Source organism: Scophthalmus maximus, chromosome 12 (genome assembly GCF_022379125.1).
Source record: "Scophthalmus maximus strain ysfricsl-2021 chromosome 12, ASM2237912v1, whole genome shotgun sequence".
Taxonomy (NCBI): Eukaryota; Metazoa; Chordata; class Actinopteri; order Pleuronectiformes; family Scophthalmidae; genus Scophthalmus; species Scophthalmus maximus.
In genome coordinates, this window is record NC_061526.1 from 20,467,501 (window position 1) to 20,495,083 (window position 27,583).

Sequence of the window (27,583 nt, forward strand, 5' to 3'; positions counted from 1 at the left end):
CCTGACAGTAAAATACACCCTGTATGAGGAAATGTTGGTTGTATGTGAATTAGTTCTTTCTAATAAGAAAAAAAGGGTGTATGTTAAAGTCAGGTTTACACAAGGTTAAAAGGAAAGAAGGATGAAAATAAAAGACAGAGGAAGCAGGATATCAGAAAACAAATGAAATGAGCTGGAGAAAGAGAAGCAGGAGGTAAAGAGGTGGACTGAGTGGAGGAGACGGAGGGTTTGCACAATCCCACGGGTTCTTCCGCTGCAGTGATGTTTAATTATTTCCGAAGACTAGGGATTAAAGGGTTTGGTGGAGGAAACTCCCACCTAAGAATCAAGGATTCAAAGTGAGGATTTAACCACTGAATCATTTTCCTCCTTCCTTTTATGAATTAGACACTCGAGCACAAAACTAAGCTCTGAGGTGCAACAAATTGTGAAAGACACGACGGTGTACGAGCAGAGCAAAGTGTTTCACCTCTGAACGACCTGAATTTGACTCGAAATGTGATGATACGTTTCCTGTTCATTGGGAGTAAGAGGCAGAAAAGGTGAAAGAATAAGTGGAGACAGAACATGAAGTGATGAGAATAGATGAGAGATGAGGCTGTGTGATGTTAAAACCCTCATTTCACAGTCTTTACCACTTTATACACAAATAGTAGTTCTGCTGGCGAGCACATGGACACAGGCACGAGTTGTTAACAGACGAGAGACACGACGAGTTGAGACAAACACTTAAGATATGTTCTCTGGAGGAAAGTCAGGAGAGGGTTAATATGATATAGAGCAAACGCGCGCGCATATAGACACACACACACACACACACACACCCACACACACACACACACACACACACACTTCTTTCAGATAAAATGAAATTCTCTCTCGATCCTGGGCGGCTGGGATCGAGGCAAACGGAGAGAGATAGAGAAGAAGAGATAGGCGTGGGTGAGGTGAGACAAAGAGAGAGAGGGAGGGAGGGAGCCAGCAGCCAAGGACTGAGTGACTGAGATAAGACAGGGAGGAGAGAGAAGAGATGGCCTAGAGAGGGAGCGAGAGATGAAGAGGAAAGAAAAGGTGGAGGAACAGAAAGAGAGAGAGAAGAGGGGGGGGGGGGCTAAATGACAGAGGATTAGTAGAGAGATGGAGTAGGAGCTGAAGGGAAGAGTAAGGAGGGAAGGATGGAGGAAACGAGAAAGAAGACAGGGGAGGAGGAGGGATTGCTCTTGTGAGATAGGGGGGGAGGAGGAGGAGGAGGGGAATCGAGGGGTAAAGCTGGCGTTTCTCTCATTGCCTGAATCACTGGACTGAAACTGCATAGTCTGCTGCAGTGGAGAGACGAGGAAGGTGGGGGGGGGGGGGGGGGGGGGGGAAGAGGAGGGGGAGACGGAGAGAGGGGGTGAAATAGGCAGAGGAAGAGGAGAGGAAGATTAGGGGTTAAAATAGACTGCACGGACAGTTGCAGTTAATGTGACACACTCACACACACACTTAAAGGTTGTGGGCCTAATGTTGCAAATAATGGGCCCACTCACTCCATTACTGTCAAATCTACCCTCTGTTAAGTGACACACACACACACACACACACACACACACACACACACACACACACACACACACACACACACACACACACACACACACACACACACACACACACACACACACACACACACACACACACACACACACACACACACACACACACACACACACACACACAGAAGATGCGCTGAGGCGAGCATGCATGTTAAGGTACAGACTGTGAGTGAACACGCAGCAGTTACCTTGGCTGCTCTGAGCAGGTATTGGTAGTGAACACATCATACCTGTAGGGAGTTATGTGAGGTAAACAAAGGGGAGGCGGGGGGGGAGGCTGCGTTAGTGTGTGAAAATATGTGTGTGTGTGTGTGTGTGTGTGTGTGTGTGTCTATATGCGCGAGCGTTTGCTCTATATCATATTAACCCTCTCCTGACTTTCCTCCAGAGAACATATCTCAAGTGTTTTTCTTTTTAACACAACTCGTCGTGTCACTTATGCTGACTTGTATTCGCTTATAGGAATAATGGTCAACCCATTGTAGGAGCTGAGGGGAGTCAGACTAAGGTTGCAACCAACAAATATTTCCATTATCTTAACTAATCCAATAATAGGGTTAGGGTTAGGGTCCATAAAAAAATCTGAAATCAATCAAAAATGCTCATCACGGCATCCCAGAGCTCGATAAAAAAATGCTGTCCAACAAACTGTCCAAAACCCCCAAATATAAAATTTGCTATATGACTTAAGACCAAAAAAAACCATTTAGTTTTTAAATCTAAGAAACAAAACCATCAAATTTTTTGCATTTTTTGCGTTGGAAGCAGCTGGATTGTGGGAAATAGTTGGAATTTAGTTTTCATCTTATTCAAAAATCAACAACATCCTTTTCTATTTCAGTGTGTTTCATGTTTTCTACATGCTGGTGTTTGACAGAAACATCCTGAGGTCGCTCCAGCTGTCTCATGTTTAAATGTGAACATTTTGACATGAGGGGTCAGTGACTGTCCGTGTACAAAAACCCAACAGCCCAGTCTGTTCTCGGACCTCTATCACATCTCCTTCCTCTCTCGATGTTCGCACGTTTCCTCTCACTCTCCACCACAAAACAAATCATCTAAAAATACAATTTTTTTTTAAAAAAGAAAGAAAGGAATTTGATTCAGCGGCTGAATTTATTCTTAAATCCACAGACAGAGAGCGCAGTCATCCACCTGCTGTTCTCTCTGGCCTACTTGTGCGCTTAAATCTTGACAAATGTCCCTTCACTTTCATCAGTGGGATTAGTCTGAACAGAATAAATAGGCCACAGCCTACTGCTGCACTAAAAAGGGTGATTTCGGCTGGTTTTGTTTTATGTAATCAACAAACTTTAAATCAGGACCAGCTGCTTTTTAAATCCGGGAGTTAAAACAAGTGTGTGTAGACGTCTTCTCACCCAGGCTGCGGTTGCTGAGGTACTGTCGGAGGCTGACGTTGCCCAGCTGGCTGGGTGCGACCTGGCCCACCTCCAGAGCCACGGCCGTGCTCTCACCCTCCACCTCCATGCCCACACACACTGAACGCACCTTCAACACCAGCACCGACACCTAGAGGAAACACACAAACACACACACAGAAACATTACAGTGGAAGTATTAAACGCCTAATGCTAAATCCTTTACTATATTATTCTATTGTACACTTTTCAAAGGTCGTCACTTCTCACTATATCTTTGGTGGGCTCGTCGATGCTCTGTGAGGTCGCGCTGACGGTGTCCGGGGACACGCCTCCCTCCTGCTCCGGGCCGACTGCAGCCTCGGTGGCGCTCTCCGTGGCGCTCTGCTCACTGATGGCGTCCTTGAAGCCCGACATGGACACGTCATCTAAACATGAACACAGTAGAGATATGAACACACACATTTGCCTTCAACACACTGTTTTGCTCCATCAATACGTGCTTGTGCACTACTAGAGCCATTAGTACAATGCTGCCACCTTCTGGTCAAAACAGCTTCCTGCAAGTGCATATACACTAATAACTGCTTTTGTTCCATATTTTCAGGATGAAACACTGAGTTTAAACAGGTGGTAGAGACAGGACAAAAAAAGATTGTTTCTGTGCGTGTGTGTGTTTGCTCCACCTCGCTCCATCAGGCTGTATGCGTCCCCGTCCTCCAGCAGATAGCTGTCGATGGAGATGTTGTCGAGGGACTGCAGGGACGGGCTCTTCTTCATATTCTTATAGGACACTGCGAAACTGGACTGCGAGCGGTCGCGCATCAGACGACCACTACAACACACACGCACACGCACGCACACACACGCACACACACACACGCACACACACGCACACACGCACACACACGCACACACACACACGCACACACACACACGCACACACACGCACACACACACACACACACACACACACACGCACACACACGCACACACAAGCAAGGACAATTACTCTATCATTGTTACATATCTGCTCGAAAGGTTATCATGCAAGCGATTGATTTTAAATGACTAATAAAGGACTGATTGATTTAAAGAGACATCGATTAATGTATTGCAACGAAGAGGGGAAAAAAAGAAAAACATCACCACATCTGATGTGAAATTCATATTTATGCCATTACTGAGCCGAGACTGCAACTCACAGAGAGCCGTCATGAATTAACTATGGCTCAAATTCCTTTGCGTGGTGTTGTTTAAGGCCGTGTCAGAACCAAGGGAGCTCTTGGGGATGTTCTCAACAAAAATCATGACGTACAAAATCAAAGTGGCTCCCAAAAGGCTCGTCACAAACGAAGAGCCTCCAGTTTCATCACTGCCTTCAACACGTGTCGACTGTTCAGACACCGAACAGACAGACGCACATGGACGCATTCCAGCATGTCATGCACACATGCAACATGCCCACAGGGGATTCACATCGCCACGTTTGCATTCAGAAGAACAAGGACACACACAAACACGTATGGTACATATGCACCCGTACACACACACACACACACAGTCATCATCACAGCTAGTCACAGATCCAGTGCCTTACATGTTGGACAAGGAATAAAGGGAGGTGGATCTGCTGGACTTTGAAGAGCTGAGGAGATCAGAAACCACAGACAAACTTCCTTTCCTTGGTAGAGAGAAAACACACACACAAGCACGCACACACACACACACACACACACACACCTCGCATGGATTTAAAGCCACAGTCAAGAGGCAGAAAAGGAAGTGAATGAGTTGAGAAATTACACATATATATAGTATATATGTGTAGTGCAGACAGACAATAGATGAGAAAATGCGTGGCAGCTTCAGAGCAGCCAACAGCCACAAAGTCAGAGGTCAGAAAAGATGCAACACTCATGAGAGGGGTCAACACACAGCGCTTGTGTTCAGGAAAAGACAGATTCAATCAAAGGGCTGCTCATCGTGTAGGTTGACAAAAGTGAGGCTGAGAAAATATAAAAACTGTAGCACATGTTGTAAATTGACGACACCTCTGTTTGACAAACCTGGATATTGACTGAGGCATCTTCGAGTGGGTGCCGAGTGGGTCTGACAGAGGGTCACTTGTCTGGGTTTTAGAGTCCGGTCCGTCGGCCACCGCCAACCCGTCCACCGGCGCCTCACCCCCTTCATCTGAACTCCACCTCCCAGGTGTCTTAGCTGAAGTCCTCTCCTCCAGCGAGGCTTTGCGATATGACTCGGGATGCATAGTTGAGGTGGAGGTGGGGACGAGGGGGGCGGGACCCTGCGTGGCGCCGCTCTCTGAGCCTTCGCCACATAACAGCTGGTCGACCGTGCAGGAACCTTCAGTCCCCTTCTCCCTCTTCTCTGCCCCCTCGCCTTCGGGCTCCAGAGTTCCACGGCTCTCTGAAGGTGAGAACTCGGACACCGGAGGGGACCCCGAACCCTCGGGCTGCGGGACGGGCTTGAGGAGCAGGGACACCTCGGCGCTCTTCAGCAGGAGGCCCAAGCAGACGGAGAAGGGCTGGTGGTCTGCGGGACACTGGGAAGTGTCTTTGCGTTCCCGCTTGGAGCCCATCTCCTCGAGGTCCTGCTGCAGTGTCTGCTGCAGCGCTTTGATGCTGCGCTGAAGCTGCATCAGAAACACAAACTGCCGGTGGCTCACCTGCAAAAACACACACACACATATTATTTTCTAATGACATGATGTGTTACAGTTAGTGGTGCAGATACAGTTCAATAAACTGGAGGTCCAACTACTGAGATTGTGATCTGAGCGCGGTGTTTCCTCCTCTCACAAATACTCCTTGACTCACCACAGAGCACATTAAACATGACAATAGAAGATTTATAGGATCATTTTGGCCTTTAAACAAGTTAATTACAGCATTAAAGTTTATTATCGACAGCTGCCACAATCCGCTGTAGGCAATAAATGTAATTTCATCCTGCAGTTGTGTCGGCTAAAAATAGGGAACCTGTCGCCTCGATATTTTGTACACTGCTCTCAAGAAAAGAAATATTCAGTGAGCAATGTGGGGGATGTTAATTTGTCTGACCTTTGTTTTGACATGAAATTTTAGGGCCGTCTAATTTAAGAATGAAGTTGTGAGATGTGTCACCCCTTTAAATTTAAAAAAGAAAAAATCTGATAACTGGTCAATGTAAAGAGGGGTAGTTCCCTCTTCAAAGTCCAAGCTTCTCTTCGTCTATTCTGCATGTCTGAAAAAAGGATGAAAAATATACCTGGGCACTTAAATGCTTCTGCACGTGCACCAACACATGCACGTCTGCATCTTTACTCGATGATGAAGAGGAGGAGGAGGAGGAGGAGGAAGGCAGACTGTCGAATGACAGGGGTTTATGGAATCCGTTACTGGGTGGCGGTGCAGCATCAACGCTGTGAGGCGATGCTGGTGTCCCGTCGCTGCTGTAATACTCCTTCAGTAAGCGTTTCCTCTGCAGGCGTCCAACAGCCTCCCCCGATGTGCTCCTGGACAGACCTGACCTGACAGCACCTCTCAGCCTCTCCTGGTGCTGGAAGAGCTTCGCCGGCTGACACGCCCACACTGTGAGAGGGAAGGAGTCTACGAAGGACTGGGGCCGCCCTTTGCCGCCACGGGTGGCTTCGTAGTCCACCCAGAACTGGGCGAAGTGCATTGCCCAAAAGTCAGAGGCGGCCGGCATCCTGAGGGCGTTCGAGCCCATCGTCGGCACCACCAGGCCCCGGTAGACTTCATGGAGCTTGGTGTCCTGTTCGTGAGCGTGGCGCTGGAAGACTGGATGGAGGAGGGGCAAAGAGGAGGGGGAGCGGGGGAATGAGGAGAAAGACGAGGAGAAGAATGGCTCCTCTTCGAAGGCCTGCAGCAGGGCCTCGAGGTGCGAGCGAGTGCAGTTGGCCGGGTGCCGTGTGTTAGTGGCCACCATCTCTGAAGTCTGTACGGAGATGGAGCGAGGCAGGTCAGGAGCGCAGGAGGCGTCCCGATCCGTGGGGATTACCAGCTGACAGAGAGCACAAAACCAAGAAAAACAGATAAATACCAGGAAATACATTCCACGCTTTACACCTGAATACAAGTCACGTGTCTGCAGTCTTTACCTTGAGCATGAGGCCGTCGACCTTGATGTCAACATGCTCATCGGGTTTTTGCGAGTCGTTGAGCTTGTAAATCTCCATGAACTGCTCCAGACTCTGTCTGAGGTCGAGGGCAAAGAGGTTGATCCACACCAGGCTGCGAGGATCCAGCACCAGTTGCAGGGCGTTCAGCTGGGCGTAGAGGTTTGGACATGGGACTGGAGGAGGGACAGAGAACATGAATGATGTTTTTCTTTCTTTCCAGGCAATGTTGCATTCATTTCCTGAAGTTTGCAAAGAAAAAAAAAATCTTGTCTTGACCACAGATTCATTAGTCACAAAAACGAAAACCTGTACATGTTCGCACAACGTTTCCTAATGGGGTGAGAAATCCATAATATGAATTAATTGGGTGATCCCTCATTCAGAGCACTGGGTGCAATTCAGAAAAATCAATGTCCTCAGGCACACGGCAGTCGATGACTCCGCAGCTGAATGAATGGGCTAAATAGATCCAAAGAGGGAGGTGAGCAGTGTAGGAAAACCGCTGTTTACACAGCTCGTGACTTACTAATAAAGATTAACGTTTCTAATATTATAAATCCGCTTCATTGATTTTACAGCAGTTAAAAACTGCTAAATAAAGATTAACGTTTCTAATATTATAAATCCGCTTTATTGATTTTACAGCAGTTAAAAACACATCGGTCGTACTGGGGAAGTCTTTTCCATCAGGGAAGTAGTACTCTGTGAACTCGACGTGGATGGCCGGCATCTCGGGGGGAAGGTACAAGGACTTCTTATTGCAGGAAATCATGGTTTTGGGGCTGGAGCGGCGCTGGTCTGCTGTTGACACCTTCAAAAGAAAACAAACATTATCACAAAGTTAGTAATGTAGATGTATTAGTCCCAGTGACTGCATGTTTGAAGGTTTCTCAGACAGGGTAAGTCTGCGGTGACCTGGTAGATGCTGAAGTCAGCCATCCGGAGAACAAAGGAGCTGGACATGAGCTGGGTCTTGGGCGTTCGACTAGGAGGAGGACTGAAGGAGCTGGTGGACGAGGTGCTTATCCTGCCTAAAGAGGAAAGAAAGCGATGGAAGGTTACAGAGACAGAGACGGGAGGCATGAGATTGAAAAAAGAACAACCAAGAAGGAGCCAAATAGAGCGACCACTCAGTTCTCCGATAGGAAACCACAGTGCCTTGAAAAAGGTGTGTATCACCGCACGCGTCTGTGCGCACACACACACACACCGCGGCGGTACCTGGCTCTAAGCACCAGCAGCACTGGGCTGGAGGCTGTGTGTGTGGGCTCCACTCTAGGAGTTCTCCATCTGCCTCCCTAAGCCCTACTCCTCCTCCTGTTCTCTCCTGACTTCCATAAACATCGTCCCTAAGGGACACTGGAGGACAGAAAACCCACAGGGGGTGACATAAATGCTGGGTGCTGTGCTGCATTTCCGCCACGTGATGCGACAAAAACCAACACCCAACACGTCCAGTTGAGTTATAATTAATCATGTTTGCTATTTGCATTTTGATTACCATGCTGTGGGGATCCGTGTGCAGGCGCCGGGCCTGGCTGGTCTCGAGCTGCATTCTTTAACATCTCCACGTTGGACTTGAACTCATCGAGAAGGCGCCGCGCCCAGCCCTCCCGGGTCTTGGTGGCTTCGCTGTAGTGCATCCAGTGGGCACAGCTTTCACCTGGGGGTGGAGAGAGTGGGAACATGGGAACAGGAAGTGAGGAAACATATTAGTCAAGAATGACAAAGGATAAAGGCAGACACAAAGGGTGCAATTAAGACTTTAATCTTTGTCATTAAAATGAGGTGGCAGTGACTTTATGGTGCGCTGGTATTGGCCCTAATAGCAGGATTCATACCTGCCCTGTGTGAAGGGTAGTAGTCCAGGGTGATGGAGCTGAAGGAAAGCTGCATGGCTCCACCTGTTATCCTCTTGTTGCTCACTGTACAGTGGAAGGAAGGGCAGAAAAAAAATAAATGTTTCCATTTTTTTGGGTGCATTAATCTTTGTGTTGAAAATACAGGCAAAGAAATTTTTCTTAAAAAACAGGAGGGGAAACAAAATCAAGGTCTGAGCTTGAGCAGGTTTGTGTTTATGAAGAGTAAGACTGTGATTTTATGTATCACGTGTTCAGTGTAATGTACAGTACAATACCTTTGTCCTTAGCATGGATGTCATCACAGATGTGCAGATCGAGGTGTGTGATCTGCAGGTGGTGAGACGTCTCGTTCACATCATAGGAGCTGAACAGCTTGGCCATCGTCGCACTCTGGTCAGCGGCTGTGGACGCCTGCTGGGTCCGCACCTGCTGGGCAGAGTGCGGCGCCGACGACTCCTGGTGAATGAAGATGCACAGACACAAAAAAAAAGTGCAGATATTATGATTAGTGTTAATGCTTTTGGTCTTTTTTTCTCTCTCTCTTCTATTTATTGGCCTATATGGAGCCTATCAGCATCAAACTAACAGCTGATTCATGCACTAATCAATTCTATCCAGCAGATGGCGTCAGACCAAATTACAGAAAAAACAGAATGTGTAATAAATCAGGTGGGGTGTGGATGGGTGGACAAAGAAAGAGGGTAGGAAATCAGAATTGTGTTTACCTGGTCCTCCGTGGCCATGCTCTTCCTCTGCTGGGCAGACTTCTCCATGGCCTCGCTGAGGGACTTGGCGTACTGCACCATGGCTTTGAGCTGGGAGTCGGTCAGCACCCAGAGCAGGTCGTCCAGCACCAGAATCAGCTTGGAGGCCACCACGTTACAGTCCTTTATCTGCAGAAACATAAGACATAAGAGGCTTTTTTTGGCAAGTGTACAACAACATTTTGATTGGTAGCTCTCGGAGACACCAGCATCAATATAAAAACAAGACAAGGTAGAGAAATCAAGAGTATATACAAAACTAAAAGAAAAATATATTCATAATCTAAAAATATTTGGAATGAATTATGCGATATTAAGTTTATCAGTGAAAACACACAAAGAAGATAATTTTACAATATAATTTGTAAAGGCACCAACAGCATTTTTTTTGGAGAAGATAAGTTTTAGTCCAGAAATAAATCCTTTGTTCAGCAGTTTTAATCTAAAAGCTTAAAAAAAACAAACGGGGTAATTAATTTCACAGAGCATGAATTAAAGCTGTTTTGGCACTTAATATTGCATTATATTAAATATTCAACACATCCATTAGAAGTCATTTTTGCTCAAGTTAACACTAGCTGTGTGATGAATGGCTGCCGCTGACCCTGCAGCCTGTGAGGCCAAACAGAGGGATTACTATTCACAGAAAACAAGAGGATGCTGCTAAGAGCAGTTTGAGGTTTCAAGTCTGGTTCTTAAATTTGTTTGTGTTTGTTCCTGACCCGTCTCTTGAGAGTGACTCGTATCTTGGACTGGTTGGTGATGAGGCGGATGGGGGCGCTCAACATGTCGTGCTCAGCGCTCTGGATGGCGTCGGCCTCGATACGGATCATCTGCCAGCTGATCTCCTTAAAGGTCAGGATCTGGAGCGAACAGGCGGGATAGTTAATTAAGAAAAGTAGGAAACATAAAAATATATTTGGCCATTAAGAAAACACAACCTAGAAGTCTTTACTGAAAAGTCTTAACTCAAATGAAATCAATATACTGACCTCTCCCCTCTGAGGATCCTGGATGCGGGTGAATCGCAGGTCACTGATGCTCCAGCTGGTGTTGACGCTGTAGACCTGCAGCTGGGAGAGTTCAAAGGAGGCGTTGAAGGCCTTGGCACTGATCCTTATCACTATGGAGTTGATGGACAGCGAGATCCCCTCCACCACCTTTTCAGCAAAGCCATATTCACTGTGTAAGAGACAAGACAGTAGGACATGGGTGGAGTGAGTGAGACAGACAAGGAGGAAAGAAGTGCCGGGCAACAGGTGGGTGCAATACATCACCACTAGTATCCTAACTGGATAAAACTTTCAAAATTAAAAAAAACTTTCAATCAAGAAAAGAAGGCTCTATAATGAAGAGCCTTAAAGAAGCAGAAAGTACAAAAACAAAACAAAACAATCACCTTTGACCTGATGCGGTTGCTATGGGAGATGGGCCATTGGGGGGACGGGGTTCATCGCAGGTACTCATCTCCATCACCACTTTATCCAGGGTCTGAAACAGTAAGTACGCACAAATGATCCCATGTTATACTCCCTAAAAAAAATCCCTATATTTCATGAATTATTTAATGCCTAATCTCAAATCAATAAGTCTGTAATCACTGCACATACCACCATCATGCAGGAGCCTTAAGAAAAAAGCTGTGTTATCACATACACCCTCCCTTTTCACATAGGAAGGAAAAAATATTTCCTTGCTATTGATGGAGGTGCGATACCATTGTGTTCAACAGTATAGTGACTAATAGCAGATTAAACAAAGTGCTAGTGTGCTACCTTTATACATTTAGTGTGCCAAAAGTGTTGTTTAACACCAAGAACTGAGAGTATATGATGACTGAGTGTTAGAAAATGGAGGGGAGGCTTCATTCTGTTGTTGTTTGTTTTCCAGAAGTCTGTGTCCTGGGGGAATTCCAGCTACCTGGGGACTGGGACCAGCCTGGCGGTCTGTCCACCCGACACCTGCGCCCTGCTCAGTGAGGTGGTTGCCTTGAGGGAGAAGCTGGCAGCAATGACGCCGACACAAAGCACGCTTGAGCAAAACCCAAGTGCAACGAGGCAGAAAAATGGCCACAGTCTAAGCTAAACTCGCAATCCTACATAAAAGCCCGGCCGGGGAGCTCAGGAAGATAAACTAGGCTCAGGACAAGCAGCTGAACACAGACTCACACCCGCAAGTGTGTCAAAGGTGGATTTCACCGCTGCTTTAGGAAGCTCAGTGTGTCCATTTGAACATTTGACGCACCACTGAAATTGGCAAAGAATCATTTCCAACATCGGCAGCTGCCACTATAACCAACACTGACATCTCAAACGCCGTGGCCCAGGGGATGTACTTCTTCAGCTTGTACAAACACAACATCAGACCGGCCAGCGCGGTGGTGTCACTGATGATGAACAGCCACAGGGCGGTGTCCGCCTGTGACACTGTGGGTGACGACAATAGTGTGTGTGACCGGCCGACGTAGCTGTGATGCAGCTGGAGGCTGGAGACGGTGTGTGTGTGAAGTTGTACACAAACCAGGTGCTCTATGACGACGGCGCTTTCTACGACACCTTCAGCACCTTCCTGCTCTACCTACCAAACCTGTGAACTAAACTCTTGACAATTCAATGAAAATAAATGTCAAAAGGAAAAACTTAACAATGCCCTGTTAATTAATGAACAACAAGTGTTGTAGGTGAAACTTACCAAAGAGATTGGGTGAGTCTTCAGCTTTGTCCATGGTATCTGTGAACAGAAAAAAAAGGTTATTCAGCTCTTCTGCCTTAATGGTATTATGATCATTTGATCCTCCCAACATGGCTGGACATACAAATGAAATTAATTGCAACAGAACTGCATAAAATCAAATCAAGTCACAACAGCTGGAAACGCAGCTCAGAGATGAAGGAGAAGGGAGAGAAAAAATAGAAATAAAAATAAATCAGTGAGTCCACACTGACAGGTACTGTAGTTCATTCCATTCAGCTCCATTAATCCTCAACACGCAGCCGCTTGATTCAAGTCCGTGTCAAATTATATAGCAAAAGAGATTAAATACGTATGTTCCCTAGCCGAGTGTCTCGTTCTTCAAGAAGTCGTAAATCAAAAAGTGAGAAGACGGCCTTGGATTTTACGGCTTTAATGGAATAGGACACGTTTCATTCACAGGCCTCTGATGCAGAAATACCATGATGTGCCAGTAGGGGGAGTGAGCTCATGTCTGTTTCTTGGGATCCATCACAGTGGAAGCATTTATAGCAGCTTTATGTATTTATGTGCTGTGTATGACTAAAAGAGCATCAGCTGCTGTTACAGGATCAATACAGCACTTTTTATTAACTGTATATGTGGCTTAAAGTGAAGAGGGGAGAGTGTTGGTGTTAAGCTGCTCTGCAACAGGAAGATACAAAAGATGACATGCGGATCTAACAAGTGAGGAAATTAGATACCACGGCTCTTCTTTTTTTAACCAGTTTAACAGTAAACGGGGAAATACCGGTGGTGACACAGGTTTCCATTCAGGAGCTTTGTTGATCTCTGAGAAATCTGATGCTCAATGCACACTCACTCTAAATGATGAGGGTATTGTACCTGCATTACTATTACACACACAGTGTCAATGATGAAACCAGTAAGTTCATTTAAATCTCAAAGATGGCAAATCAGGATAAATGGAGAAATCACCAAAATAAAAATGGGATGGTAAAAAGTTTTTGTTTTTTTAAGAGAAACACAAAAGTTAGAGAAATTCTGCTAAGAGCTGGGGAGAGAGGGAAAAGTACTGAGGAGGAAAAGAAGCAGGGGAAAGTCGACTTTGGTCTGAATAAAAGTCCAGTCATGGCTCCATTCACTGTTTCCAGGGTGTGTCAGGGTCTGCTCTAACTCTGGGGCATCACACAGCACCATCTGAGTGTGCCTGAGTGTGTGTGTGTGTGTGTGTGTGTGTGTGTGTGTGTGTGCGCGCGCAGTGCAAAGACTCACTGGGTGTTGTCACAACGTGGTTGTTAACGAGTGTGTCTACTTTACTTGCACCTAGAGTTCGCCCTGATCATTGTGCCTGTCTGCACCTGAACTGAGGACGTTTATATTGTTTTCTCAGTTTCCTTAACTTTAGACCTGAATACAAACCAAATAAATCAGTTGTATGCACGTTTGAATGTCTGTAAGCAACATTCATCTTATCCCTCTCGCACTTTGGTTTTGACAACAGTAATAAGGAAAGTGACAAAGTCTGATTAAAGAAAAAGTTTCACATGTTGGGAAATACCCGTTTTTTTTGTTGTTGTTGCGTAGACAAAGATGACAAGATTGATGACAATCTAAAGTTTTTCTGCTAAATATCAAGTTAGAGTCAATAGTCGGTTAGCTTTGCTTAATGTTGAGTTCACTTATGAACCTTAGATACCATGTTAAATAGCTGCAAAAACCTGCACATAAAAACAATAAGTTGCTGAACTATTTCTTGAATGAGCAGTTTTAAGGACAATTGCCTGATACATAACTTCTCCATAAAACCTCATGTCATTTACACTTCAGTTTTTTTAGAGTGCTGGTTATTTCCCCTATTTCAAGGCTTTATGCCAAGATAATGTTGTCATCTGCTGCCAGTAGCTTCACGTTAACTGTAAATACAATAGAATTGGATCAATATTCTCATTTCCCCAAATTGCCAAACTGCCAATATGACTGTGTCCCTCACCCGGATGGTGGCCTTGTTGCATTCCACGCGGTTGATGGCCAGCCAGGTGGGCAGGTCCAGCAGGCTCTGGAGAACCTCCTCGTCCAGCTCCAGGTTGGTGAGCTGACCCTCCCCCTTCAGCGTGCTGAGGTTGATCTTGTCCGGCGACAGGTTCTTCGCGAACCTACGAATCACAGATGGAAAAGAGGATCTTTGACCCTGGGAACATTTATAGAAACAGGTTTTCTTCTTGGCAAAGCGACGGGGCCGGCCAAAACGAACCCCAACTGTTTGTGGCCTTGGGTGTGTTGGATGAGGAGAGAGGGTTTCGTTTTCAAACACGCTACATGTCCCAGTAGCATTTTCTTGTAAACTCAAAAATAAGCCCATAATTTAGGGTCACACATTGCTATCATAAGTTTTACTCACTATTTGACAATTATCTGAGCTTCACGAATGGAAATAAATAATCACAATAAACCAGAGTTGAGTTAGATACGTATTTCTTTCCATTAAGTTTTTGTTGACTGTGTTTGTTTCGGGGGGCAGAGGATCAAGGTACAGAGCGTTTGAATTTTAATATCGAAAACGCCCCCTGAGCTGTAATGTAGAGGCTTTAAAGGCTTAATGAAAGAGAACAGACATGGTTGTTCAGTCGTCGCTGTGGTGAAGACCTTGATCTGACACTGTAATATACTTTACCAGCTCAGGAAAATTGCTTTTCGTGTTCTACCCGGCGAATAAAGTGCTTAAAACTCATCATTTAATTAAAAGGCATAAGCCAATATTGATATTCATAATCTCTTGTGTCTTGAGGAAACATGCTGTGTGTGTGCATACGTAGTGATTCTGTGTGTTTGGTGTATATGCTCTTTACCTTGAGTCAACAGACTTGAACACATAAACTCAGGGTCCATGACCTCAGTGTTTTCTGCGCCCAGTCACAGTTTCATTATTGGTTAATAGTTAGCACAGACGGTGGTTAAATACTAAAGGGTTTATTGACCTGTGCACGTCAAGTCCACACACCAGTTTAATGAGATCTCGTAAAATATGGGACGGTTTTGATTTCACATTCTCTGGGTGTCAGAGACTCACAAAGCCTCGACTATGTGACGTACAAAGGCGAAGAACACAGTACGTATACATGTCGAATCCTCGACCACACAGCCGATGGGTTCAGTGGTTTAATTGTCATCTAGCCATTTAGGTATATCTGATAGCTTTAGCACCTAAGTAACCTGATTTGGTTATTTACCTTAAAAATGGTGGCGTGTATGAAAAACACACATTCACTCTCTTTAAAACACACACAGCTCAGCTACACTAATCTCTCACACAGTAACGGTGTCGGATCAAAGCTCAGTCAAGCTCAGGCGAGTCATTACTGGCAGGTCGACCTTCTTATCAGGACCGGAACATCTCGACAACAGGTTGTTGCTTCAGTATCTCACTGCCCCATCAACTCAGATGAACGTTTGTAACTGTGCTCACGACAGAACGATAGCACCGGCTATCGTTTGATATCCTTCATTATCGGCGGCAATAAATTACCTAATTTTCCACACTGATACCATAACAATGTACCATTTGTTGAGCTGTAGTATTTCCTCAAACGGTCTCCAATGTGAAAGACTACAACACTCAAACCAGAGGTGGTGCAAATAATTCATATCTGACATACGTTTGATCAAACTTGAATAAGAAAAGGCAGGATAATCTCTCTCCTGATATTGATTCTCATACCTGAACTCAGGATATCTACATGTTCACAGTACCAATCCCACAGAACTTCTCTCAATTCCCAAACGGAAAATCTGGACACCTCACTGTGTGGAATTTACAAAAAATATTATTCAGGAAACGCACCATGATTTGCTGTTGTCCTAAAAAACTGACACGGCAGCACACTGTCACTGACTTATGTGATAAGAGAAAACACTGAAGAGACTGAAATTGATGTGGCTGGATTATGTCATGGTGGATGTCTGAATAACGCAAAGTATCGACACACACGTTTTGAATTATTCAGTCGATCAAATTCCTGCTTTCTTTCCACTCAACACCTTCTGCTGGCAGCGTTGGATTCTTCTCTCATTCAACATCCCTGTGAATTATTCAGCAGTAGCAGCTCAGACGCAGACACATTCGGCACGGCGGAACAAGGGACGAGACACAAAACACACACGGAAGACAAATAATATGACGGGCACATGTTCTCACAAGGGCCACTCAGAGACACACACACTTCGTCTCTCAGAGATGGATGTTGTTGTTGGGAGTTTCTCAGCCGTGTGACCAGTGAAATATTTATCCCTGCTGCTGATCGAGTATCAACCAGCTAGCCAGCTAACTCCCCTCGCTCCTTATCTGGCTCCTCGCCCCCCCCCCCCACCACCACCTCTTGCTTCCTCTCCTCTTCTTCAAACAAAGGCATAAATAAACCAAAACTGTGATCAAGTGATGTGTTGTTGATCATCTGTCTAAATATCGAGGCTACTAAACGCTAAATAAGCCAAGTTACACAGACAGAGGTGCGACGTATTGGTGAGAACAGCAGCGCGAGGCGGAGGGTATTAAGTTCACACTGCGTCATCCATCTCTTTTATTGCCCCTCTCAAGAGCTCAGCCATTATTCCAGTCAGCAAGGCCAAGCTCACCAGACCAAATCAGACCCATAAAGAGATTAGGACTACTGGCTGGGGAGGGGGTCCGCCTGCATGTCAAAACACAAAATTAACGACTCAACTGTCAAATCCATGCCCACATTCCTCTCTGTAAAATCTTCTCTAACTTTAAAATTACAAGGATTACTACAATCCACTTTTTATTACTACAACTACACTGACATTTTTTTTGTGTGCCATCTGCAACTTGGCCAAAGTCAACTTTAAAATGTCCGCCGCAGTCGGACGGCCGTGCAGCTTTTTCCTTGGACAGTATAATAGGAGCAGACTTCAAGTCTGCCGCACTCGTATGTGAAAGGAAAATGAGTGACTCGCGTTGCGTTCGTGGCGCAGCCTGATGACATCAGTTGCCAGAAAGAGAGGTGCCAGAGGGACAAGGGCCAGAGTGACTCAGATTTAAAAAAAACAGCTTGTTTTAGCAACGGACACGGTGGCAGCCGTAAGACAGACAGGAAGACAGAAAGAAAGAAAAGATAATATAAGAAAGAAAGTCAGGAAGCATCCTCTGGACTATCTCCTTGGAATTAGGAATGTAATTTTCTAGGAAGAAAAAGAAAAAAAGACCACATTCTTGCCTGCCAGAGCTCATTTGACCAAGCAGCAGACTTGGCTCAAGAATCACAAATGGAGAATGTGACATTTAAAACGTGCCTCTGAATCCTTCACTAACCCGTTCAGTGTCAACGGCACAGGAGTAACAACTCCTCTCCGTAAAGTCATTAGTCCTGAATGGACATGAGCACAATTTATTCTGTTTGAGACCAGCAGGCGAAACCATCAGGAACAGCCACCGAAGCTCATATGAAGTTCATCTACACAGAAATGTTATATTACGATGCAAAAACATGGCGGACATTTTGCTGTTTCTGTTTTATGAATCACCACTGGTTTATACTTAGATTGCAGCTACTTGCACAGTGTTTGTTGTGAAAATACATGTAGAGATGAAGACAAAAATACATAACTGCACATAACAGTTATCAAAAAGCTCGTGACACGTCAAACGTATTATCAAGAGGGATTACTTGAGTTGCGTTCACACCTACAAAAACGCCTCTACGCACATCAACAGGGACAGCAACTCAGAAACACGCGGGCGGCCTTGTCAGTGTGAAGTGAGTGTGTGTTGGCAGCAGACGCCCGGGAATCCTGGACTATTTATGACCCTGAGGAAACAGTGAAAAGGTCAGAGTGAAAGAGAAAACAATACAAGACCCCAGTTACACAGGAGCAGAGAGGATGCCAAGGCCCTGGAGGGACCCGGTCAAGATGTCGCCCTCTCACACACACACACCCACACACTCGACATTCTGTGCGCGCACAATCAAAAATACTTCACAGCTACGCAGCGATGAGACACCCACAGCAAGGCACTCGGTCGTGACTCACGCCATAATAGCCTTCCCACCAGCAGCGAGAAATAACACTGTGAGAAGAGGAGTTCGTCACTTTAGTGCAGCATCACGCAGCCACTGCAGGATGGAGAGAGTCAGGCCCACGATGACGAACAGAACTGCAGAACTGGACCCACCACTCACACCACAAAGGGCTCTAACGCTCCTCTGATAGACAGCAGAGACGTGCTGATCATAACCGTGGGTTACAATCCATTTTGCTCAAGCTTACTCAAGAGTTTCACAAAATGGTTCCATAAACTAAACTGTCTCCCCTTCACTGAGTGAAAGTGATAAAAAAAATGATTATGGGATCAATTGGTGGTTTCCAATAACCAATGTGTCGTCTGTTTACTGCACATTCACCAATAAAACCCAAACGAGGAGCGACATTAACAGGAATGTGACTGAATCCATTGTGTCAACTCTTATATGACGTTGTGGCTTAAACCCAGAATGACGGTCACATATACCAGCGTGACTATAAGCCCTAATCTTCCAGGCTGTGAACTCTCTCCGTTCGAAGGTGAAGTGCTAATCGTTTCATTGTAAGGGCCCGTTCTGTATTAGTTTGTCTTTCTACAGCTTTTAAAATCTCTCTTTGCTGTTCAAACTTTTCTCTACATCCCCCCTGTGACAACATGTGAATTGTGCTGCCTTCAATAAGCAAGAGCGCGGTGGTCATGTGACATTAATAAGCTGCAGTTTACTCCGTCACTATGATGCGAAGGAACAGAAGGGAAAAGGATCATGTCAAAGTAAAAATTAACTTTTGAAACATCACTTGACTTTTCCAGAGATAAGTGGGGCTGCAACTACTAGTGGTTATTTTAATCATTCATAATATTGGAAAGAGTCATAGTAAGAGAAACATTTTCTCTGTTCTTGGAGCCGTCATTCTCAACACACAAACGTATAATCCTCATCCTTCCTCCCTGTGTCACAACATCTGCCTGCTCCTCGTCTCCTGTCGTCTGTAGCCCAGTCTGACCTTTCACTCTGAGGCGTGAGATTCATTTCTCGTTCGGTACAACAGAGCAAAGAGAACGTGACGGAGCACGTCAGGATGGGTTTGAGCCGTTTCTCCATCCGTCTGTGTTTTTCCGAGTGTCAGTATGTGTAATAGGACATTGCAGTGTTTGGCTCCGTGCCAGGTGCTTATTGATGATCTAAACCTCTCTGTGTAACACACACACACACACACACACACACACACACACACACACACACACACACACACACACACACACACACACACACACACACACACACACACACACACACACACACACACACACACACACACACACACACACACACACACACACACACACACTCTATGGGTGGGATGCCCTTCATTGTCCTGGTGCTCTTTAAGTTGTGTGTGTGTCTGTGTGTTTTTCAGGCAATGCACATCTTGGCTGTGACATTGTGTACGAGTAGGAAGGACAGAGAAAAAAACGCTGTTAAGGTATTAAATAACAATTAGTCTCAATTCAGTCACCAAGCACAATAACCTTTGTGCTCTTCCCTTTTCGAGAACACAAACCAGTCTACCTGCATCCTGGTGAGCATTAAAGACTTGTGTGACATCTGTGACCTGCAATTTAATCTACAATATGAGTAAACTGTTTGTAATACACTGACACACGGTCATTATTATTCAACACACCGTGGGGACACGTTCAAGGTTCAAATGTGCTGTTTCAAATATGATATTTTGCCATTTTTAAATGTGCTGCATGTTTCAATTGCAGCACATACACAAAACAGGAACATGGTTCATTGAAAGTCCCCTGAGGGACGGTGGAAACAAATAAATAATGCATGTAAAAGCAGACATGCAGAGAGAGCTGGGAGCTGCACCTAACTATCACAGCAGGACCATGAAGGAATAAATGGATCTGACACTAGTGGCGAGTGGCATTAAACCAGATCCTGAGCCCATATCACCTCCATTGATCTCCAAGGTGCACAGGTACAATAGATGTCCCTGTGCTGTGGGATGAGGGTTGTTCAAGGCTCATGTGGGATGAGAGGTGTTCAGAGCTCGTGTGGGATGAGGGGTGTCCAGGGCTTGTGTGGGTGAGGAGGTGTTCAGGGCTTGTGTGGGTGAGGGGGTGTTCAGGGCTCGTGTGGGTGAGGGGTATTCAGGGCTCGTGTGGGTGAGGGTTGTTCAAGGCTCATGTGGGATGAGAGGTGTTCAGAGCTCGTGTGGGATGAGGGGTGTCCAGGGCTCGTGTTGGATGAGGGGTGTTCAAGGCTCATGTGGGATGAGAGGTGTTCAGGGCTCATGTGGGTGAGGGGTGTTCAAGGCTCATGTGGGATGAGGGCGTGTTCAGGGCTTGTGAGGGTGAGGGGTGTTCAGAGGGGGTGTTCAGGACTCGTGTGGGATGAGGGGTGTTCAAGGCTCATGTGGGTGAGGGGTGTTCAGGGCTCATGTGGGATGAGGGGTGTTCAAGGCTCATGTGGGATGAGGGGTGTTCAAGGCTCATGTGGGATGAGGGGTGTTCAAGGCTCATGTGGGTGAGGGGTGTTCAATGCTCATGTGGGATGAGGGGTGTTCAAGGCTCATGTGGGATGAGGGGTGTTCAAGGCTCATGTGGGATGAGGGGTGTTCAGGGCTCATGTGGGATGAGGGGTGTTCAGGGCTCATGTGGGATGAGGGGTGTTCAGGGCTCATGTGGGTGAGGGGTGTTCAAGGCTCATGTGGGATGAGGGGTGTTCAGGGCTCATGTGGGATGAGGGGTGTTCAGGGCTCATGTGGGTGAGGGGTGTTCAAGGCTCATGTGGGATGAGGGGTGTTCAGGGCTCATGTGGGATGAGGGGTGTTCAGGGCTCATGTGGGATGAGGGGTGTTCAGGGCTCATGTGGGATGAGGGGTGTTCAAGGCTCATGTGGGTGAGGGGTGTCCAGGGCTCATGTGGGGGAGGGGCCACGTGTTACAAACCTGCACCCCGCTGATTCGCCCTCGCGCAAGCCAGAGTCAACCCCTTCGTCCGATCTCACAACCTGACGTGTTGTCAATGTCAAATTCACCTTTAAACATCTCAAATTCAAGTGGTTTATATCATAACGACGGCGTGTGTGATTGTGTTTATGAGCCGCGGGGCGATCTGCATTCAGGGGGAAGGCAGAGATTGTTGTTAAACAACAAGCTCTCGACTGGTTCGACCTGCTACAGCAAGTGTGGAGGGGATTAGCGGTTCACCTGACGCTAAGCTAACCCCGCTAGCATCCGGGGTTAGCTTAGGTAGCCACGTCCCGGGGGCGGGGGGGGGGGGGGGGTTAACATCCACTGACAACGCAACTGACAGTGTGACAGACAGCGGGGGTGCAGTGCCAACACACGACACCCCGGGGGGTTTTCACCCACGTCCGGTGACGAATACACTTGGTTGTTTTTTTTTCGATAGCGACGTTAAAGTGACATTTTAGTTGTAAGCTAACGAGCTGAACCCTCTCTCTCTCTCTCCGTCCGCCCGCCCGCCGCCCTCTCCTCTCCCGTCTGTTAATGTCACCCGCCCGCTCGCCACTGACCTGGACAGATGCTTCAGGATCTGCTTCTTGATGAGCCCGGCCATGGCCGCGCGAATCCGGGGTGTCTGAGCAGCCGCCGCCGGGTGTCTGAGCAGCCGCCGCCGGGTGTCTGAGCAAGCTAACTGTCAGGCTAGCTGGCTAGCCCGAACCGCTAGCTGTTCCCCCCACAGTCGAGATACACTCAGGCTCAAAATGTGACGCCCGTGTCGGTCTTCATTCTTAGCCGAGCTGCCCGCGTCATTCCCCGGGTGATGGATGAGGCAGCAGCGGGGGGGCGGGAAGGCGGCATTTCAGGGCGTCCGAGTGACAGCCGGGCTCGCGAGACAGCGGGATATAATATCACGTTGAGTCCGTTTCATGCAGATAGAAGATAAAAAAAGAAGAAGCTGCTGAATGCTCCGGGATCTCCGCAATATCTCGCACCGCACACCTGGACGGCGCGTCGGCGGTGGAGCGTCTGTTGTCACCGCGTCCGGGAGGGGCGTCATGCTGCGTTCAGGGTCCGCGAGGAAACCCGGAGACCTCAGAGACGTGACAACATGGTTATTATACCCCCCAAAAAGTTTCAAGTATCTCCGAGGCATTAATTCGTGTTTTGGCTGGTTTAAGTTATGACTTATTTTTTCACTGCACCTGTAGTCAGACCTTCACAAACTATCTAAGTGGCCTTTCGAAATGAAAAACAAGATACTCGAGTTTTCGTGATCTGGTATTTAAACGTCTGCCAATGAAATGTACATCATTCATCTTATTCCGTGTTAACATAAACATATAGATGCTTCTATGAAAATATATATATTTTAAAACTGAAATAGTGTATGAACTCCAAAAGCTGTGAAAACTAGAGTCGTATGTATGTGACTAAATCGATTTTATAATGTTGTTTTTACAATAAATTATATATTTCATTATTGTTGTTTCATATTGTGCCTCTACTCCCACAATAAATCATATGATTGTGCTAGTGTTTGAGTGCAAAGGTGTTTTTTTTAATAAAGTTCTTTCAAATTTTTTAAAAATACACTCAGCAGGTTAACAAAGGTAACTTCTATTAACTTAGTATTGATGTGCCTGTTGCAGACTGATGGTTTAATGGAGATAAATTACAACTGTCATACATTTATTTATTTATGAAAGTAATATTCTCGACATTTATGTCTTTATGGCTTCAGATGGATTGTGTTTGATTTCACCATAACACGCTCCTTTAGCGACATCTAGTGGTCAAACTGAGGAAAGTAAACCTGCACTATGGTCGTCTCTGTTTATCTCCCGTTTTTATAAACATACTGTATTTGCCTTATTTGTGGGGGGGGGGGGGGGATTGTTAATTTTTCTCCCCACAACGCAAAGAATGTGATAATGTTTACATGCAGAAATATGTTTGTTGGACTGAGCTTCAGAATTTGGCACACAAAACTGACATCCAAACAATACAACTGGTAATAATTCATAAAGCCACCACTCCTTAGAGCAATAAAGTGAGATGAATAGGCATATCACTGAAATAAGTCGTTACACTTGTTGGTTTAGGGAATCCCAGTCTCGCAAACAGAAATGTGGGGCCATAAAATCACTCGCTGCTCCTTTGCAGCTCTGGAAGTGCAGGAACTGAAACTACATGAAGTTTGACCTTTTGTCTGTGGACATGTTTTGGCTCCAGCTGATCTGATGTGTCTCTGTGTGTGTTTGTGTGTGTGTGTGTGTGTGTGTGTGTGTGTGTGTGTGTGTGTGTGTGTGTGTGTGCGTGTGTACGAGCTGTTTCCATGGGATGCAATGTAACAGTAGACCCATGGCTGCAGAGCCTGAAACTGCAGCTGCCACGTATGAAAGGAGGAGCGAGGAGGAGGACAGAACCCCTCCCTGCACCGCTCTGCCTCACAGGGAGCCGCTTGCAGAAAGTTTGCATCAGCGTTTGGGACAGCGTGTCACAGTAATAACAAAAATATATATATGAGACAATTTGATGTCACACACTTTTGAGGACGATCCCCAGTTTGGTACAATGGTTGCTTTTCCTTCATTCCACACTTCCACAGATGAATCTACTGCCCACACTGATAGCAACCTTGAGGAACTACTGTATCTCTGCTTCTGCAGGAACTCCACGCTCCTCCAAGAGTTTATATAGTAGAGTTGATACAGCTGATTTTGGGTTTCTGGTGCAAGACACCAGAACATGACCGGCAGCAAAAGTGCAGGAGAACCCATTCATTGTTTCCTGGTGTTCAGTGTCATTAACGTGGACCTATGCGCGGGCCGGAGTCGACGGTGGGACGGCCCCCATCCGCATACCTCGACGCAAAGAGCCCGGTGGAAAGACACGACGCGCTCACTGATACGCTGCCGCGCCTGGACTGGCAACCCTCTCCATCCACGACTGCAAAAATCAGTGTCACACACACACACACACATACACACACACACACCTCAGCGACCTGCCCTCCTGACCATGGCTGCAAAAAACCGAAACAAGAACAGCTCCGGCGACAAGAGCGCTGCGCCCAGCGGCCAAGAGGACGCGCCGAAGAGGAGCCAAAAGACCACGACGGGCAGCGGGGCGAGTGGCCCCGGAGCCCAGGGGCCGCCGAGGTCCCGGAGCTGCCTGGGACTCGTCGCCACCACCGTCTTCTACGTCGCGCTGATAGGCGCCGCGGGCTTCGCCGCCTTCCACCTGCAGCGAGTGGTGGAGGAGATCCGCCGCACGAGCGCCAGGCACGAGGGGAGCGCGCAGAGGACCGCGGAGCTGAGCAGTCTCCTGGAGAGAGTCGTTCAACAGGTAGAGCACGGCGACGATGGGAAAAGTTCAGTGGGGATGAAGCAAACTCTCTCTCTCTCTCTCTCTCTCTCTCTCTCTCCAGGAATCTCACAATGAGATTGTTGGGAAGGGCACACGTGTGTTTCCATGTTATAGACATGGCTTTATGTGCAGTTACATAAGTGTCCTCATAGACTTGTACTGTATGCACAGCAGGGGGGTGGGGTGCATCCACAGCAGGTATGTAGTAGACCACAGTGATGGACATGGAGCATCCAGTTCTCTTGGGCGAACGGCAAAGAAGTAAGATTTAGAAAGTCAGAGTTTTGGTGGGAATCAACGGAGCATTTGACTGTTTTAATATATTTCTGTTGTTCGAGGGGAAGAGATAATGACTGAGTGATTATAAGGATCGGGTAATCATTTTTAAGTGTCAAGCAGGGAAGAGGGACTCCCTCAGGTTGTACGTGCCACTCACACGTAAAGTATGTTGACAATAAAAGTGATAATGACTGATGAATCATCTGTTTCTCAGGAGTGAAAATTAGAAGGAGATATATTTCCTTGTTCAGTTTACAACATGCCTCCCTCTCATTCATTCACCTCAGTAGACTTGACTCTGTCCATGCAAATGTATACTGGAGGTGCACTACATATTTGACCTTATAAGGTGAAAATATAAACCTTTGTGTTTATCCCAATTTTGTTATTTGCCTTTGCATTTTCAAAGCCATGGGAACAGTATAGCTTAACCAAATAAAATCTACTCAAGCTCCACCTGCTGGTATTTTCTGGAGCTTTTAACCACACTGAGTGGTCTTCATCTGCAAATGGATGTATCTCAGTAACTTTGGTGATGAAGACGCAGCTGCAATTGAAAGCCCAAGACAAGGCGAATAAGTGGACCTTGAGTGTTAACTCAAATACTTTGTCAAACTAGCAAATCGAAGTGTAGTTACACTTGATATGTCTTTTTGCCCAGGTGGAGACTCTGAGGAGCGCTGTGGAAGGGCTGGACTCATCGCTGGGCATCACACGGGTGGAGCTGGAGGGGGCCATCAGCCGGATGAAGACGGGGGAGGTGGAGACGAGGAGGGTGGAGGAGGCTCTACAGAACCTCCAGAACGATCTACTCAGGGACCTCTCCGAGGGCATCAGCGAGGTCAAGGAGGCCCGCGAGAGGGACTTCTCCTCTCTGGAGAAGACCGTCGAGGAGCGCCTGGCCGAGGTGAGTCAGTCCATCACGGCCAACATGGCAGAGTTCACCGAGGCCCAGGGCGAGGCGCAGAGCCAGCTGGCCGATCTCAAGGCCCGCCTGGGTGACATGGAAGACCCCACGCTCATCAAACAGGAGATCTCCGCCATCGTCGACGCCGTGGCCGAAATCAAAACGGCCAAACAGGCGGCTGACACCTCGGCCAGTTCGCTCAGCGAGCAGATCGGCGCCGTGAGGGCAGAGCTCCAGACGCGCAACCAGGAGGTGGCCTCGCTGTCCCAAGAGGTGGAAACGGTGAGGTCAGTGGTGCAGGAGACCGTCGGGAGCCTGAGGCAGTCGCTGTCTGCGGCCGAGGCCGAGGTTCAGGCCCTGAAGGACATCACGCTGACGGTGGAGGGCGGCGTGGAGCAGGCCGCCGACGCAGTCCGCAATGTGGAGAGGCAGGTGACTGAAGCGGCCACACAGGCCCTGAAAAGGTCAGAGGATCTGGAAGCCAGAGTCAAAGCATCAGAGGAGAGCGGAGACTCGCTGTCTGCATCCATGTCAGAAATCACCTCCAGGGTGGAGTCACTACTCGCCAAGTATGACTCCCACGAGAGCACCCTGGCTGCACAGGGGCAGACCGCGGAGAGAGCCACCGCCGACCTGGAGCAGGAGCTGGAGACACTGAAGAGCAGCCTGGGCGAGCTCCAGTCCAACATGGCCGCCATTGGCGGTGCCCAGACGCGGCTCGCTTCCAAGGACTCCAGTCTAGACCAGCAGGTGGAGGAGCTGAAGAAGAGGCTCGCCGCCATGGAGGACAGCAGCAGCAGCAGCAGCAGCGGCAGCATGAAGCCCGAGCAGCTGGAGAACTTGCGCAGCATGGTGGCTGGACTGGAAACCAAAGCCGCCAAGCTCGAGGGCCACGATCAGGCCATCGCTGCTCTCCAGAAAGCTCTGCAGGAGACCACACAGACACTCGCAGGCCTGTCCGCCGCGTCCGGCAAGAAGAACAAGTAGAGACCTTCTGCCAGAGCCATATGACACCACCAAACTCAAACATCCAACAACAGGGACAATAATGAATCCAAAGAGTCGACCGCAACCCACTTTTCCTAATAGTATGAAGAATTTACACTCCAAACTTGATGGTGCACACTTTAGTCGAACATAAAACGGGGTAAGGAGAGAGGGACAGGGCTGGACTGCTGATCTGTGAATTCAAACCCGCACCCATTCTGCACTGTAGTTTTATTGTCGAATGTTCTTAATTTTTTTTTAAAGTTTTTTTGTACCTCCAAATGCAATAAGGAGCTCTTTGTTGAGCTCCTTCGTTTACTCACCACATGGTTTGTTTGTCTGTTGTTTACAAGAATAAAAAACCTCTTGTCCACCCAACGCTGCGAGATAGCATTTATTGCCGTGATCCTATTGGTATTACTATGATTCACTGCTTTGAGTTGGCTTATCCCACTGTTACGTAATATTGATTACATGGGTGGGAATGAAGAATTACACTTATGGGCGTTGACCTCTTCCAGGTGTTTCAGCAGAAATGGGCCTCCTTGTGAAAACACCCGAGGCTGCGGCCGAGCGGCCATT

The 27,583-nt window shown here is 47.1% G+C and overlaps 2 protein-coding genes across 5 annotated transcripts in view; one reads left to right on the top strand and one right to left on the bottom strand.

The window, feature by feature from the left end:
* uhrf1bp1l (UHRF1 binding protein 1-like) overlaps positions 1–27,583 on the bottom strand; it is a 31,104-nt gene that overhangs the window by 2,804 nt on the left and 717 nt on the right. The window contains exons 1-20 of one of the 4 annotated variants that reach the window (XM_035650131.2): positions 22,029–22,517; positions 14,429–14,591; positions 12,436–12,474; positions 11,144–11,235; positions 10,737–10,926; positions 10,467–10,607; positions 9,706–9,873; positions 9,256–9,436; positions 8,960–9,043; positions 8,620–8,781; positions 8,034–8,149; positions 7,788–7,929; positions 7,098–7,291; positions 6,245–7,000; positions 5,044–5,663; positions 4,575–4,658; positions 3,661–3,809; positions 3,245–3,402; positions 2,975–3,125; positions 1,784–1,825 (exon numbers count right to left, since the gene is read on the bottom strand). In XM_035650131.2, the coding sequence (XP_035506024.1) occupies positions 1,784–1,825; positions 2,975–3,125; positions 3,245–3,402; positions 3,661–3,809; positions 4,575–4,658; positions 5,044–5,663; positions 6,245–7,000; positions 7,098–7,291; positions 7,788–7,929; positions 8,034–8,149; positions 8,620–8,781; positions 8,960–9,043; positions 9,256–9,436; positions 9,706–9,873; positions 10,467–10,607; positions 10,737–10,926; positions 11,144–11,235; positions 12,436–12,474; positions 14,429–14,591; positions 22,029–22,072 (3,676 nt within the window). In that variant the 5' untranslated portion in view covers positions 22,073–22,517. Of the gene's footprint in view, positions 1–1,783; positions 1,826–2,974; positions 3,126–3,244; positions 3,403–3,660; positions 3,810–4,574; positions 4,659–5,043; positions 5,664–6,244; positions 7,001–7,097; positions 7,292–7,787; positions 7,930–8,033; positions 8,150–8,619; positions 8,782–8,959; positions 9,044–9,255; positions 9,437–9,705; positions 9,874–10,466; positions 10,608–10,736; positions 10,927–11,143; positions 11,236–12,435; positions 12,475–14,428; positions 14,592–22,028; positions 22,518–27,583 lie in introns of those variants that run through there. The other 3 variants (XM_047335889.1, XM_035650147.2, XM_035650139.2) reach the window with 3 other exon arrangements.
* Positions 24,338–27,379, top strand: ckap4 (cytoskeleton associated protein 4). The gene is made up of 2 exons (XM_035650191.2): positions 24,338–24,807; positions 25,769–27,379. Exons 1-2 carry the CDS (start codon positions 24,481–24,483, stop codon positions 26,999–27,001), a joined length of 1,560 nt encoding a protein of 519 aa, XP_035506084.1. The 5' UTR covers positions 24,338–24,480; the 3' UTR covers positions 27,002–27,379.